Below are 13,982 nucleotides of genomic sequence, written 5' to 3'. Positions count from 1 at the left end.
AAAAAAAGAAACAATCCAGATGACCTGACTGAACATTGATGGATTTTATACCTGGATTATTGAGCATGGACTTGGGTGTTTTGAACCACTTTGGCATGACTGTTTCAGAGGAGTTGACGGGGGAGAGGGCAGGCCCCAGAGAGCATCTTAGCACCAGCAAACTGTTTTTTTTTTTCTATTACTGAGTATGCTGTTTGTGGGAATCAGTTTGTTTGGTGGCTCCTCAGATTGAAGAAGTCCTTTGGATGAAGAACGAAACATCTCAGCAAAAAGATAAACCGCCCAGATGACCTGACTGAACATTTTACTATATGTATGTTTTTTCTTTTCTAAAGTTGTGGGGCATGAAGACAGACAAAAATGAGAACATAATTTTGTTCATTAGTTATTTTGCATTGGCACCCTTAATTAAAAAAGATGCTAAAATGATAAACCCATTTTTGTTTTTGTAACTAGCTTAATATCTGGCACACAAAAACATGCAAAGTGTGACTTGTTAAAATATTCCACTTTGAATTGGTCAAAACTGTACGAGCTTATAAAGCTAATTTTGTAAACCCGAAAATTTTGACTTTTGTGGAACTCAGCGTGGCTCATTAAAGTTGGCTCCAAAAAAGTGAATTGAATGAATTTTTACTGAAGAGGGTCTCAAATCTGCCTCAAGGTTTCCAGCTGACCTCCATGACATCTTTTATTGGTAGCAGAAAGTTCATTACTGTTGTTTCCTGACAGAAATATTGACTTGGAGAGTCCTTGACTCAAAGCACCTCCATCATTGTGGGAAATACAACTGAACATTCCAAAAGTTACACAATTATTCAAATTATGTTTAGTTCAAAAGTCCTATTTGCATGAATGTGAACACCATTTGTACACATTTATTAATTTAGATTTTTTTAATTTTATGTTCCTTAGAAAGCTGTTTAGTGGAAAGTTCAGTTTAACTTACCATAAGGTTATTAGGTGCCGGTCTCTCCTTGGGGTTCTTCCGCATACTGCAAAAGAGAAGCAGATTTTATCCAACTATTACTTGCTGTGGTCTTTCATGCCCACGTTTTTATTTATTTATAAATTACTACATTAAAAGAGATTTGATATAAAACCATTCAGGCCACAGAAACGGCAAAAACGACTGAACACTTGTGCAAAACAGTTAATTATTTCAGATAATTAGAACATTTGTGCGCATGCCCTCCATATTGTGTATGCATACGCGCTCTGTCAGTGCAACCTGCACTGGGGCCTGTGTGCAGCTAATTGTGAAGCAGGTTCATGCATCACAATGAAGGGGCCGTGAACTTCTAAGAATAGACCGACAGCGACGTAGCAAGCCTGCGCCAAGCAGGACAGAGCACCTGTGCTCAGTCCGTCCTGTGAGAGAGGTGTCCTGTTTGAGTAAATACAGCAGCCATGGGGGACAAACAACAGCTGGCAAGGCCTGCAGCTGAGTGCTCAGCGCACATATGTACACACTGTACATGCATGCGGTTTGGGATTGCATGCAAATGTTTGCCTAACTCTAAAGGTTACAAGTGGCTGATGAATCAGAGGCAAACACAGGGTAAACATCATTTTTGACCCAACGCATTAGAGAAACCAGGCAAGGTAAAATAAAACTTCTTTCTATTCAAGACTGGAAACTATAAGTATCATAGCTAAAAGCTAATTAAACCACAATGCATTAACACACACTAGCACATGGACTGTATCCCCATTGTGTGCCGTTGTGCCTTTAATTCATTCAAGGCAATTAGGCTCCTATAAATGCAGCTTGTGGTCTCTAAATGGAGCCAGAAATGTTTGTTTTATTGGTGCAGGTAAACACAAAGATATGCAAACAAAAATCCTAACCCTTGTGGGCCTTTCTGACAACAAAACCATTAAAACCAGTTACCGGTTTGACTCACCACTGAGTGACGAAGTGAACAAACGTCTCGCTGAACTGGCCCACAGGAAGCACAGGAGGGTCCTGTGAAGAGAAACAAAGCACTTCAGAGAACATGCAATATTTAGATTTAAAAATAAAGACTTTAAAATGTTTAAACAGTGTGACACAAACAGTAGTGTAAAACCTAAACATAACGTGTTTATTGTGTGACAAAGTAATAAAGTTTACCTTGAATGCGCAGGCCAAAATGAGAGTATTTAAAACTAAAACATTCTTTGTAGTTGACATTGTTCATTCTAAAGTATTAATAGTTTTATTTTGAGAAAATGTTGGCAGTGCGAATATTTTAATCTTTAATTGTGACCGTTTTTGTTGTGAGTTTTACAAACTGGCTTTTTTATATATCTGTAAGCCATAATCAGCAAAATTACAGGAAATAAAGTCTTGAAATATTTCACTCTATGTGTAATGAATTTATGTAACTTATAAGTTTCACATTCTGAAATGATAGACAAGAAAAATATAACTTTTTCCACAATATTCTTATTTTTTAGATGCACCTGCAATATAAAAAAGTATCTCATGCAGTTATAGAAAGTTGTGAGCTCCACAATGTCCAGAGTGTTTTTTTTTTTTTTAATGATGAAGCCTTCCAGATGGGAAGAAAAACATATTTTTAAATTTTGCAGCTTTTTGCTTTCTTGCTAAGTAATACTTTGTTTTCTTTTATCTTTTACAAGATGTCCCACTGTGTAAAAAAAACAGAACATTTCAATGTTATTGTGATGTATTTATTTATTAAAAATGTATTTTTACAAAAAAAAAAAAAAGTCTTGAATGAAATTGCATTATAAAATAGGCCAATAGGCCAATGTTTTAATGGTATTTTTTAATCTAATTTTAAAAGCACACTTACAATTATGTATTGGTTCCACTTTAAATAACAATAATAATAAAAACATTAACATAAAATTACAGCCTTACAACAAATTGTGCTGTTCTGAATCACACAAAACTACAACATGATCAATGAATAGGTCCTATGATAGAGTTTTGATTTGAGCACGTAGTTTAGACTCACTGCAGTCAGTTTAGGCTCAATGAACCAGATCATGTAAAACATCTGAGCCAGACTGACCCTCTAATCATTGATTCACCTCATTACTTCATCCTTTTTCCTACTCTTCCTCTGTTTTGTTCTCCAAACATTCAGGCTGCATCGCCTTCTTTCACCTTCACCAGAAGGATCCAACAGAATAACAACAAGATCGTGATAGAAAACAAACGGAACAGACATTTATTTCTGAATGATCTTCCATCTTCCCTGATAAAACAAGATTAAAAATACTACACAAGAGCATGTGTGCTATCAGATAGAGGTAATAGCCTAAAAACAGATAATTGTTGGACAAATAATAGCTTTAAGTATAGATAAATGCTAAAAATATTTAGATATGCTTTAAAAAAATCATAAAGCCTGGGTCCACAACCAGACATTTATTCAAATGCCATGAATTAAACCTCTTCACAACTGAAGCCCCGCTGCGCCATTAAAAACACCTCTGGGCAGTGTTCGCCATTCCTTAATGCTCCGATCGGCAGGCTCTCGCGAGGCATGATGCATGAACCCATTTAAATTAACAAAGGAATGAGTTCCTTCTAATCTCACTGCACTTCACAGCCGTGTCGCCGCTTGAATGAACAATATATCATAGCACATACGCAAACCTGCACCCACAAACAAATGCCCTTGAGCACCGAACACTACAAGCCTATACGCTGTTTTGAGGTGGAAACCCAAACAAATTGCAACCACTGGATTAAGATGTGCGCACACACAAAGAACAATTAAACTTAAAGTATGTTCTGTGTCTTTACTGAATGAATTAATATGTCATATTGATCAGATTTGACGAGTCCTCGTGTACACCTTTCTCACACATCTGCATGCACCTTGATGCGCCTTTTTACAGATGCAAACACACATTATGCATGTATTCATGTTTCCAGCTGAGTGCAGCACCGCTGCAGCTTTGATGTGGCAGCAGGCGAAGGCACAAAAGACAAGCAGGCTGATGAAAGTGACTAGTCTGCTTAAATTATTCCTCTGGTTGTCAATTTGCTCCACTATAAGGCAGCATGCACACTACAAGGGTACAAGGGTACGAGTAAATATACATGTCATTGCCATGAAGCAATTATTAGGCAAAATTAGATCAGTAATTACAGGCTTGAAAATAAAGTGGGAGTTCTTTATTAGTGAGACCACTTGCTATTCAACAAATAGAGGAGAGAGGCGCATTAATGAGGGAAGACAGCGGACAGATGGTAGGGAACAACTGCAGAGAACTTATTTAAGTCCCTGGCTCAACAGTGCGTGCAAAGATCCTGCGCCAAACCAACTACAAGAAAAGAGGAGGTAAATTCATGTAGATTTAAAGAACTCATAATCCCTAATCACAAACATTCGTCAGTTATCATAAAGTGTCTGTTTTTGTCACTTATGGAGACACTTATTGAGACACCAGCATCGTTTACTGCAGGGGTATCCAAAGTGTGGCCCTTGGGCCATTAGTGGCCCTTGGAGTGATTTTGTGCGGCCCACAGCTGCAGTTTAAGAATGTCATAATTTTGGCCAGCAGGCTTAAGAGGTTGATGCACTTTCTGCAAATTAGTTGATAATCCTTTTTTATATAATGTTTAGGTTTAAAAAAAACGGATGAAAAGAAAATCTTCTCAAAATGAGCAGTATTAAGCAAAATACAAAACTTTGGCTATAATCTTTTTATGTTCACTTCATGGTACAAAGCACCAAAACCTTTACTGATTTCTACCAGAAAGAGACTTTTGGATATTGATTCATAGAACTTGGCTAAATGTTACAGTTGATAAAATAAAAGGGAAATTTGAAAATTTTAAATATAACATGGCATCATCTGCATACAAGTTGATCAACTTTATCAAACCTTGAATCTGTTGTGGCGACTGACACCAGGATGATTTTTCAGAACTTCCTTCAGCCCTTTGGGCAGTCCATGGTCTGAAAGGCTGACTGACCCTCTCTTTAAAGGATACTTACTCAAATTATGCTTTTGTTGCTGAGAACAGACTAAAATGAACTTTCCAAACACAAAAAAAACAAAACAAACATAGACCCAACAAATCAAATAAATAAAAATATTTTTAATAAAAAATATAAGCTTAGTGTTTATGAGGCTTTTAATGTTTTGGATCTGCAACCATTTAAAACTATTTCACTACCAAAATTAGTAAACTTTTGTCTTTTCTCCAAAATATTGTTCACGTTGTTGAGTTAAATTCATATTTTTTGTGGTCCATGAGTCCTTTCATCTTGATAGCATTGTCCCACATATGAAAATGTTTGGACACTCCTGATTTACTGGGATTTAAAATTTTATTTTAGTAAACTCAAATAAACGATCTCATGACACGTTGATCAAATAATCTAATTTAATTCATGTTCTGTGTGAAGTTAGTTCAGGATCTGAAGCAGAGAACTATGAGCATGAATTATTTATTTGTGTGAATGGAACTTTAAATTAGTTCTTGAGAAAGGACCTTTGCACAACGGTGCACAAAACTTTAGCTACAACTTCATTAATGAGCCAGAACCCTTTATGATTTTGTCATGGGAGTGTCCAAACCATCTTAAGAGAGCAAGAATATGTTGACACCTGCACAGGAGCTCTCCTCTCACATAAAACATGCCCATGTCTTAAAAAAAAAACAACAAAAAAAAACGCCTGTGATAAACAGTAACTACTGAAAAATTGATTCAAATATGTCTGTCTTCATTTCAGAGTTGTAGACTAAATCATAAACATAGGCTTAGAATACAGTTTTCAAGGCTTGCACACAAATAAGATGTGATTTTCAAAAATTGCAATTTTTTTTTAATGCAGCTACATAGCAACTAAAACATAAACCAGCACTGCAAGAAAAGAAACAACATTTTCATTGAAGTTTCCCTTTATTCTGACTTTTTGTGGGTCAGTGACCAGGAAGCTATTCATTCAACCTTTATTTGTAAATGAGTACACGTAGTTCAATGAGACTGACCTGTATAAATCAAGGTTGAATGAATAGCTTCCTGGTCACTGACCCACAAACAGTCAGAATAAAGAGAAAATTCAATGAAAATTGTGTTTATTTTCTTGCAGTGTTGGTTTATGTTTCAGGTGCCAACTAGTCTCCAACAGTTGCAGCCCAGTTAGATACTACATTATGATACTAAATAAACTTAAATGCACCTGGATGATAAGTGTGACTCAATATCAAAATGTCCCTAATTAAAGGAAAGTCAAGCCCAAACAATAAAATTAATTTGAATCACCTCATAGAGTGAATACCTTTAAAATTTCCTTCAGTTCACTCTATATCAGGGCTATTCAAATGGCGGCCCACGATGACTTTATTAAAAAAAAAATAATAATAATAATAATTTTGGGGGGAAGTTCTGGTTTCTGTTTATTGCATTTATGGTTTAATGCAATAAAATAAACAAATTTAAAAGGTAACAAATCATTGTAATACTTGGTTTATTTACATAATGACTAATTGCTGGATATCTGGCCCCAGAGCTGCTGGCTTTCAGAAACTGTGGCCCCCTGAGCAGTTTAGTGGAACAGCCTTGCTCTATATAATATCTGCTGCTCCACTCATCTTGATATTTCTCAAAACAAAAGTAACTTCTAGAAGTCCAACTACTCCAGTACTCGAACAGAGATGTATTTGTGTGGGTCATTAAGGATATTGACTACTTATGGACTTCTACCTGTTAGGTAACTCCCCAACCTTTACAATGTCTCGCATTGACTTCATCTTCCCAGACAGAGCCTATCCTCTCGTCTCTCTCTCTCGAAAGCACCATCGAATTAGCTAGGACAGTAAGGCTGTGCTGCCTCACCAGGGACAACACAGAGCAAGCTCTCTCTCGCCTCAAGCCGAGACAGCAAAGGGCATAGGAAAAATAGTTTGAGTGATCGCTACGTCTAGCTGACTAATGAACAGTTCAGCCCAGGTCAATCCATTACAACCAAAAGCATTTAATTATTAATTACCACCAATCTATAGTCAGTTAAGGACAAGTGACACTGTATGTTTAATGTGCAATATGGCTAGTGATGGGGGCACTGTTGTTGAGACATTTTGGCTATTAGCGAACGTCAGCAAAAAGCTCAAGGTAAAAAAAGACCAAAGGAAATTGTGACTCCTGGTTATGAGATTGTAGGCAACGAGGGCTTACACGCAGTATTTATGCATGACACAGAATCAAAATGGGTTTATTTTGCATATCAGCCTGATTTATTACGAAGTATTTCATCAGATAACCATCTTGAAAGGACAAAGGGAAACTCAAATACATTTAAGATTAACTTGTTGATGGAAATAAAAAGAGGGCAATGCAGCCAGGTAATGTTTGACAATTACTACATAACATGCACCACTGTATTATGTTGCTGTTGCTTATTTTCATTTACTGATACTCAAATTTTTCAAAAGCATACAATAATAAATCAAATATATTTCTCTTCTTATGAGACTATCAGTTTTTATTTAAACAAAATAAGTGAAGTAAGGTGAGTAATCCTGGTAAAACACGATTTTGGCTCTACGGTACACGAGCTTCAGATTTGTGATTTTCTCTGTCTGTCATTCATGACAGGTCCAACCTCTACAGTAATGTGCATGTGCATACGTCTATTGCCTGAGGCAGTTGCATGGGGTGAAGGGTTGAGTGAATGGGGAACAAAGCTGCCTGAGTGGTTTGCTTCATTAGGAAACAAAATATAAGCTTTTCGGGCCATTAGCACTGACTTTAGATGCAAAAGCACATAAGACGACGACTCACCTCATCAACGATGCATTGCAGTAACTGGAGTGGCTGAGGAGAAGATGCAGAAGGGAATGGGGGGTAGCTTATATGAGATTCCTTCAATAGGGGAAATCAGTTGTGTAATAAAAAATACCAAGATTAATCAAATGCAGCAAGCTCAGGCAAAGCCAACATTTAGCTTTTCAGGGGTTTTATTACTCCATGATGGCACCTAATGTAATACCAACAGTTTGGGCATAATCTAATAATTTGCTGCAAAAATCCAATCTGAGTGTGTGTTTTTTTTAAATGAGAGAGTCAACCAAGAGTGACAGACTATATCCAGAGTAGGAGACCTCTAGCTTCTTACCTCCTATTCTGCTGCAATAAAACTTACCATTAAAGATCCTTGGTTTTTCTGAATCTGTAGGGCAAGACGGAGAAAAAGAGACGAGGCAATATGTAATTAGTGTGTCATAATCAAGACGATGCACTTGGACACATTATGATCACTAGGAGAAAATTATCGCTTTCCTGTTGGCAATTTGTGAGTACGTACTAACACCATTTACATAATGAAAACACACAAATGTTAATGGCCTTGCTCTCATTTGTGGAGAATGGGGGTAAAAGATCCACTAATGCTAATTTTCTGAGCATTTCCTTATTCCTGCCCTCCAGGTTTTCTCAATGTGCTGGGACGCAGAATCACTGTACATCAGCACTGAAGGAGCTTTGCAATGAGCACCTCCAAGTTATTCTGTTTTACTGGTGTTGCAGGGCTTTTCAACTGGCCACAATACGCTGGCAAGAGGTTGTCACATGTTTTAAGAAGAGATACAAGAGAAACGAGGGTCTTCAAAAACACTAGTGTTTGTGGGGAAAATGACAAGAAAAATACAAATAACTACATTTAATTTAATTACAAAAAACACTGTAATTTATTTTCTTAAAAGTAACAAACTAGGAACTTGCGGTTAGAAAAATTTGACACATTTTATTGTTTAACGTTTGACACTACACAGAACAGCAAATTCTCCATTTAACCCTCCACACACCCCCAGGGTTGAATTTGCCATGACAACCATTTTAATTTCTAAAATCCTAAATGTATGAATTCATCACACAGAATAAGTGATACAAGCCTTAAAAGCTGGGCTCAGCTAAACAGCCTGCTCATTTCTCCAGGTCTTTTGACAGTGCATTAGAGCACTTATTGATTCACTCAATTAAACACAGGTTTTCACAGTCTGTAAATACCAAGAGACTCTTAAACTGCCCCTGTATCCAGTTTTGCCTGATTCAGACACATTAAAGGCAAGTATGGAAAACTAATTTGTTCAGAAATAATTACTAAAACAAAATTCTGTGCTGCTTCAGAGGTTTAAAGTGAATGGAGAGAGGCAAACTTATTTAAAACAAAACTGAGGACTTTTCTATTTCTATCAGTGACTGCACAGTACAGTAGTCCCTTGTTTATAATGGGGGTTTACGTTCTCAGCTCCCCGCGATAAGTGAAAAACCGTGAAGTAGGAACAGTAGTACAGGTAGTAAGTATTAATTTATTTTAGTATGTATATATATATATATATATATATATATATATATATATATATATATATATATATATATAAACTAGGGCATTAACAGAGTACACGAGTAATCTACACATCAATTGCTAGGACATCTATCGAGGTTAAAAATGTTACGTCGAGTATCCGTAGTGACGTTATATTATGTGACCACGTATGACCGTAGGGGGCGGTGTTGCACTGTTGCAGGTCACAGAGTACAGTGTAACACCGGGTCCAATCCACCGAACCAGTTTCGGTTGAAGTTTTGTTTTTGACGTGCTACGTTTCTTCACGTTTGCAGTTTAATAATAATAACTAATAGTTTAGTTTTTCCTGTGACTTATTTGCAGTATGATAAATGGTAGGAGCATAATATACGCTCCCAATGTTTTGTTGGGTCTTTTTTTTTGTAAATAATTACATTTTTTTGCGGTTTTATTTATTTATTTATTTTTGTATCTTGAGATCTATGACGTCATCAAATACTCGAGATCTACTCGGGTTTTATTGTGTTAATGTTGAGTTAAAAAATTATATACTCGTTCAACCCCTAATTATATATATTATATATATTTATTTATATATACATGTATAAATATATATATATATATATATACACATACATACATATACATATATATGTATATTAAAATATATATATATTATTTATATATATAAATTAAATATATATATATATATATATGATATTTTATTATTATTATTATATATAAGAGTTCATCCTCAAATGGCGTCCCGATTGAGTTTGTTGATTCCTATAAATATTTGGGTATCTTGATCGATTCGCATCTCTCTTTTAAGCTCCATGTAGAAAACTTGGTAAAGAAACTGAAAGTTAAACTGGGTTTCTTTTCCAGAAACAGATCCTGTCTAATGCTGAATGCTAGAAAACGCCTTGTATCTGTGACTTTCCTTCCCTCCATTGATTATGGTGACATTATTTACATGAACGCTCCTACAAGAACCCTGCAGATGTTGGATGCTGTCTATCATGGCGCACTAAGATTCATAACTGGCTGTGATTATCGTACCCACCACTGCACTCTGTATTCACTGGTTAACTGGTCACCATTAACTTCACGCAGACTCTCTCACTGGTACATTTTCATCTTTAAATCACTTCTTGGTCTGCTGCCTTCATACATCTCCTCCTACATGTCTCTGCGTGAGTGCAGCTACAGCGTGTGCTCTCAGGACATTATTACCTGCAGTGTTCCCTCAGTGAGGGCTGAACTATGCAAAAAGGCCTTCTCCTACTCCGCTCCTGTTTGCTGGACTATCTTACAAAAAGATCTGAAGCTCTGGACCTTGACCTCTCTTAGTGGCTTTAAGAATCTGTTGGACTCCTGGCAGGGACCAATGCAGACATGTTCCTGTTTTTAGTTTTCTACATTCACCTTAGAATCTAGCTGTTTTGTTACTTTGTTTTTTTAGCCATCTTATTTGTAAAAAAAATAAAAATATGAATGCCTTTTTAGAACTGTCTATTGTTGTCGCTGTTGTCCATTCTCATCTTTCTTTGTTGAAATCAGGTCTCTCTTGTAAATGAGTCCTCGGGGCTCAATGGGATCTACCTGTCTAAACAAAGGTTGAATGAATGAAAGAAAAAAAAAAAAAAAAAAAAAAATATATATATATATATATATATATATATATATATATATATATATATACACACACCACACACACATATAAGGGGATGCTTATCCAAGTCATAAAAATTGTTTTATGTGATGAATAAAGTATTTTCTAATAAAGACAGGGGTTTTTTCGCTGTCTGATCTAAGAGGAACAAAGATAAGCTCTGTGTATGATAATGTATTTACTTTTGTGTGTGTGTGTGTGTGTGTCACTAATTGATAAATGTAGCTATGTAGAACATCAGCCTCAAAGTTTTTCAGCTTTTCTCATTACTTGAAAATATCACAGTGGGCTCAGCATGAAAACAGAAGTCACAAAATCGATTTTTAGATGTCAAAGGATTTTTGTTAATTTTGACACACAAAGAATAAATACTCAGAAGCTTGTTTCCCTCCCTAAAAAAAACCTCAAGACATTTCTGTAAATCTAAAATCCTAAATTTGTACTTACAGTATATAAAAATACAAGTACTAATGATTTATTAGAAGTTAGTCACATTTTAATAATGTGTAACAGAAGACAGAATTATCAAGGAGATCATGGGCAATTACAAGCAGATCAACACTTCGGCCACTCTAAAAATGTAAATATATGCAACAAATATGAGTCAAACTTACAAATGTTCATCTTTAGCCACAAAGATCTTTACAACAATGATGCTTTTCTAGTGAAAAAATAGGTTTTTGCCACTTGACTGATAACAGAATCATCAACTACGTCAGGAACCTAAAAATGCTTAACAGGTGTTCAGTGACAGTAAAATGTAAACAAGCATTGAGTACTGCGACGCTAACTTACAACAAAGATAAAAGGGATAACATGTAGTTACTAAATTTGTAACTTTATCAGAAACTGGAAAAAAAAAAGTGCCTACCCAAAAATAAAAATAAAATGTCATCAGCATTTACCGTAAAAAATGCTGTGTCTGAAAATATTAAAGCAAACACTGAAGCAACCATAAGAAAACCCTCCCTTTACATGTATCGGAAAGAGAAAAATTAGCACAAACAAAGCCTTGCTAGAGCTTGACAGATGCAGTAATGAAGTTTCTGAAACAGACGAGAAAAGAAAGAAGAAAAAAAGAATGATATTATGTTTCATGCAGACATTCATTCAAATATGAGAAGTATGACAAAATGAAGAGAAACAAAAACAACAACCGAGCAAAGCAAAAAGACAACAAATCAATCAGAAACAATAGCGCTGGCGGCTGTATACACACATCACATCAGGTCTGGTGTCTTCAAAGACTTTCAGAGCGAGCCGCGCAAAACTCCATTAACTCCTGACAAAGAATGCAAATGAATCCCAACATGTGGTGAAGAGGAATTAAAGAGACCATCTCTAATCATAGCAAACATGAGGTGATGACTACACACACACACACACACACACACAAGAATGATTGAGATTATGTGCCGACTTAACAAAAGCTACAAATAAAAGCAAGTGAAAAGCACACACAGCTCCTCAGCGTTTTAAAATATGAACGACACAAGCTAAACACAATATTGTCTTTTGTCAAAAGTGCAAATTACAATCACTTCGAAGCTAAACTCAACTTTACAACTCATCCAGTGCATTTGACAACTCTACAACACAAATTCAGACGTCGCTCCTACTTTATCGCTCCTCGTTTAACCAACTTTCTCAGACTACTGACAAATTACAGAAATTCCTTCTTTGAAGTGTAGCAAGATTTTTTTTGTTTTTGCAGAAACAGCTGTGCCAGTATATGAAAAAAATGACAGCCCAGGCCCGAGGACTTTGGCTGGCTGCGCTTGACGAGCTGCATCCAAGTACTCTCGCCACATAGTTCTGCTACAGCCTGCAGGTGAATGGTTTAGATTGCCAGATGGAGTTAGAGGGGGAAAATTAACACCAAAATAAAGAAAAGTGTGTGAGGGCCAAGACAACTGAAAGGTATTCCTAATTTTTGTCATTTTCAAGTAAATGAGAACTAAATTCACTGTAAGGACGGTGAGTGAGAGGAGCAACAGCTGATCAAAATCAGCCAAACCCAAGGCTCAAGTCACCAACACACACTTCACATCAAACTGGTAAAACGATTATTCCAACATCTACAGAACATCATTAAAAGAGCTGCACAAAGTCTTGCTCTGTTGGATGTTTGCTTTCACTGATAGTCAGAGTTTAGGAATTAGCACAAATGATGAAAATTAATCAGTCTCACAGGCCATAGTAGCACACCAACAGACATGGCATTGTCTCAAAACAAATTAAATAAGATTTACAGTATGCTCTTTTGTAAAATGAAAAATGTGTTAAAATATTAACGTGTTTCATTTATTGGTAAAATCTTACGTCAATGCTCATTGCTTAATTCAGTCATAAAAGTGACATTTGGTTGCCCAACGTTTGCCATTTTCACTTGACTGGACAACGAATCAAATCAGGTACAATACAAGTGTATTATGAAATTCTTTATCAAAGGGTTCGTGAGCGATCGGCACCAGATATTCAGACAAGAGGAAAAATAAAACACAAGGAACTGTAACTTGTTAGAATAATATTGTCATTTATTAATCTGCCACAAGAAAACAGCCAAGCAAAGTCATGTACACTTTGTACACTCTTAACACACAAATTGATATGAGTATCTCTCACCGTGACAAGTGACCGGGAAGCCTTTCGATCCAATGACAGAACTCACATCACAACTGCATGGCACCGCGCGCTGGTCCACACAAGACTTCCACTTTGTCACAGTATTTGTGCTCCTTAAATACCCCTTCCCGACCGGACCGCGTGAGAGTAGATGAAAACAAGTTTGATGGTTACCAGAACAACGGATGAGGAGCTGGTGACTTATTACCAGTAAGGAGCGTCGTGACCGCAAAGCGGGCCAAAACTCTGCTGCCAGAAACACTCCTAAGCTTAATAAAGCATTCCTAAAGAGAAAACACTGCACCCCTCCGTCCCTCTGCAAACCATCAAAGAGTGTCCCAAATAGATATATATATATTTGAATAGGCATAAAGGCAACATAAATCATTCCACCCTT

At 36.3% G+C, this 13,982-nt stretch overlaps 1 protein-coding gene across 1 annotated transcript in view; it reads right to left on the bottom strand.

The window, feature by feature from the left end:
* map2k5 (mitogen-activated protein kinase kinase 5) overlaps positions 1 to 13,982 on the bottom strand; it is a gene marked incomplete at its 5' end in the record, with an annotated part of 66,584 nt that overhangs the window by 22,230 nt on the left and 30,372 nt on the right. The window contains 4 exon segments of the mRNA XM_037697672.1: positions 950 to 995; positions 1,908 to 1,969; positions 7,761 to 7,793; positions 8,122 to 8,148. Of these exon segments, the coding sequence (XP_037553600.1) occupies positions 950 to 995; positions 1,908 to 1,969; positions 7,761 to 7,793; positions 8,122 to 8,148 (168 nt within the window).

The sequence above is a fragment of the Nematolebias whitei genome, chromosome 2 (assembly GCF_014905685.2).
Source record: "Nematolebias whitei isolate Nwh7 chromosome 2, NemWhi1, whole genome shotgun sequence".
NCBI classification, from domain to species: Eukaryota; Metazoa; Chordata; class Actinopteri; order Cyprinodontiformes; family Rivulidae; genus Nematolebias; species Nematolebias whitei.
This window is presented reverse-complemented; position numbering and strand designations above follow the sequence as displayed.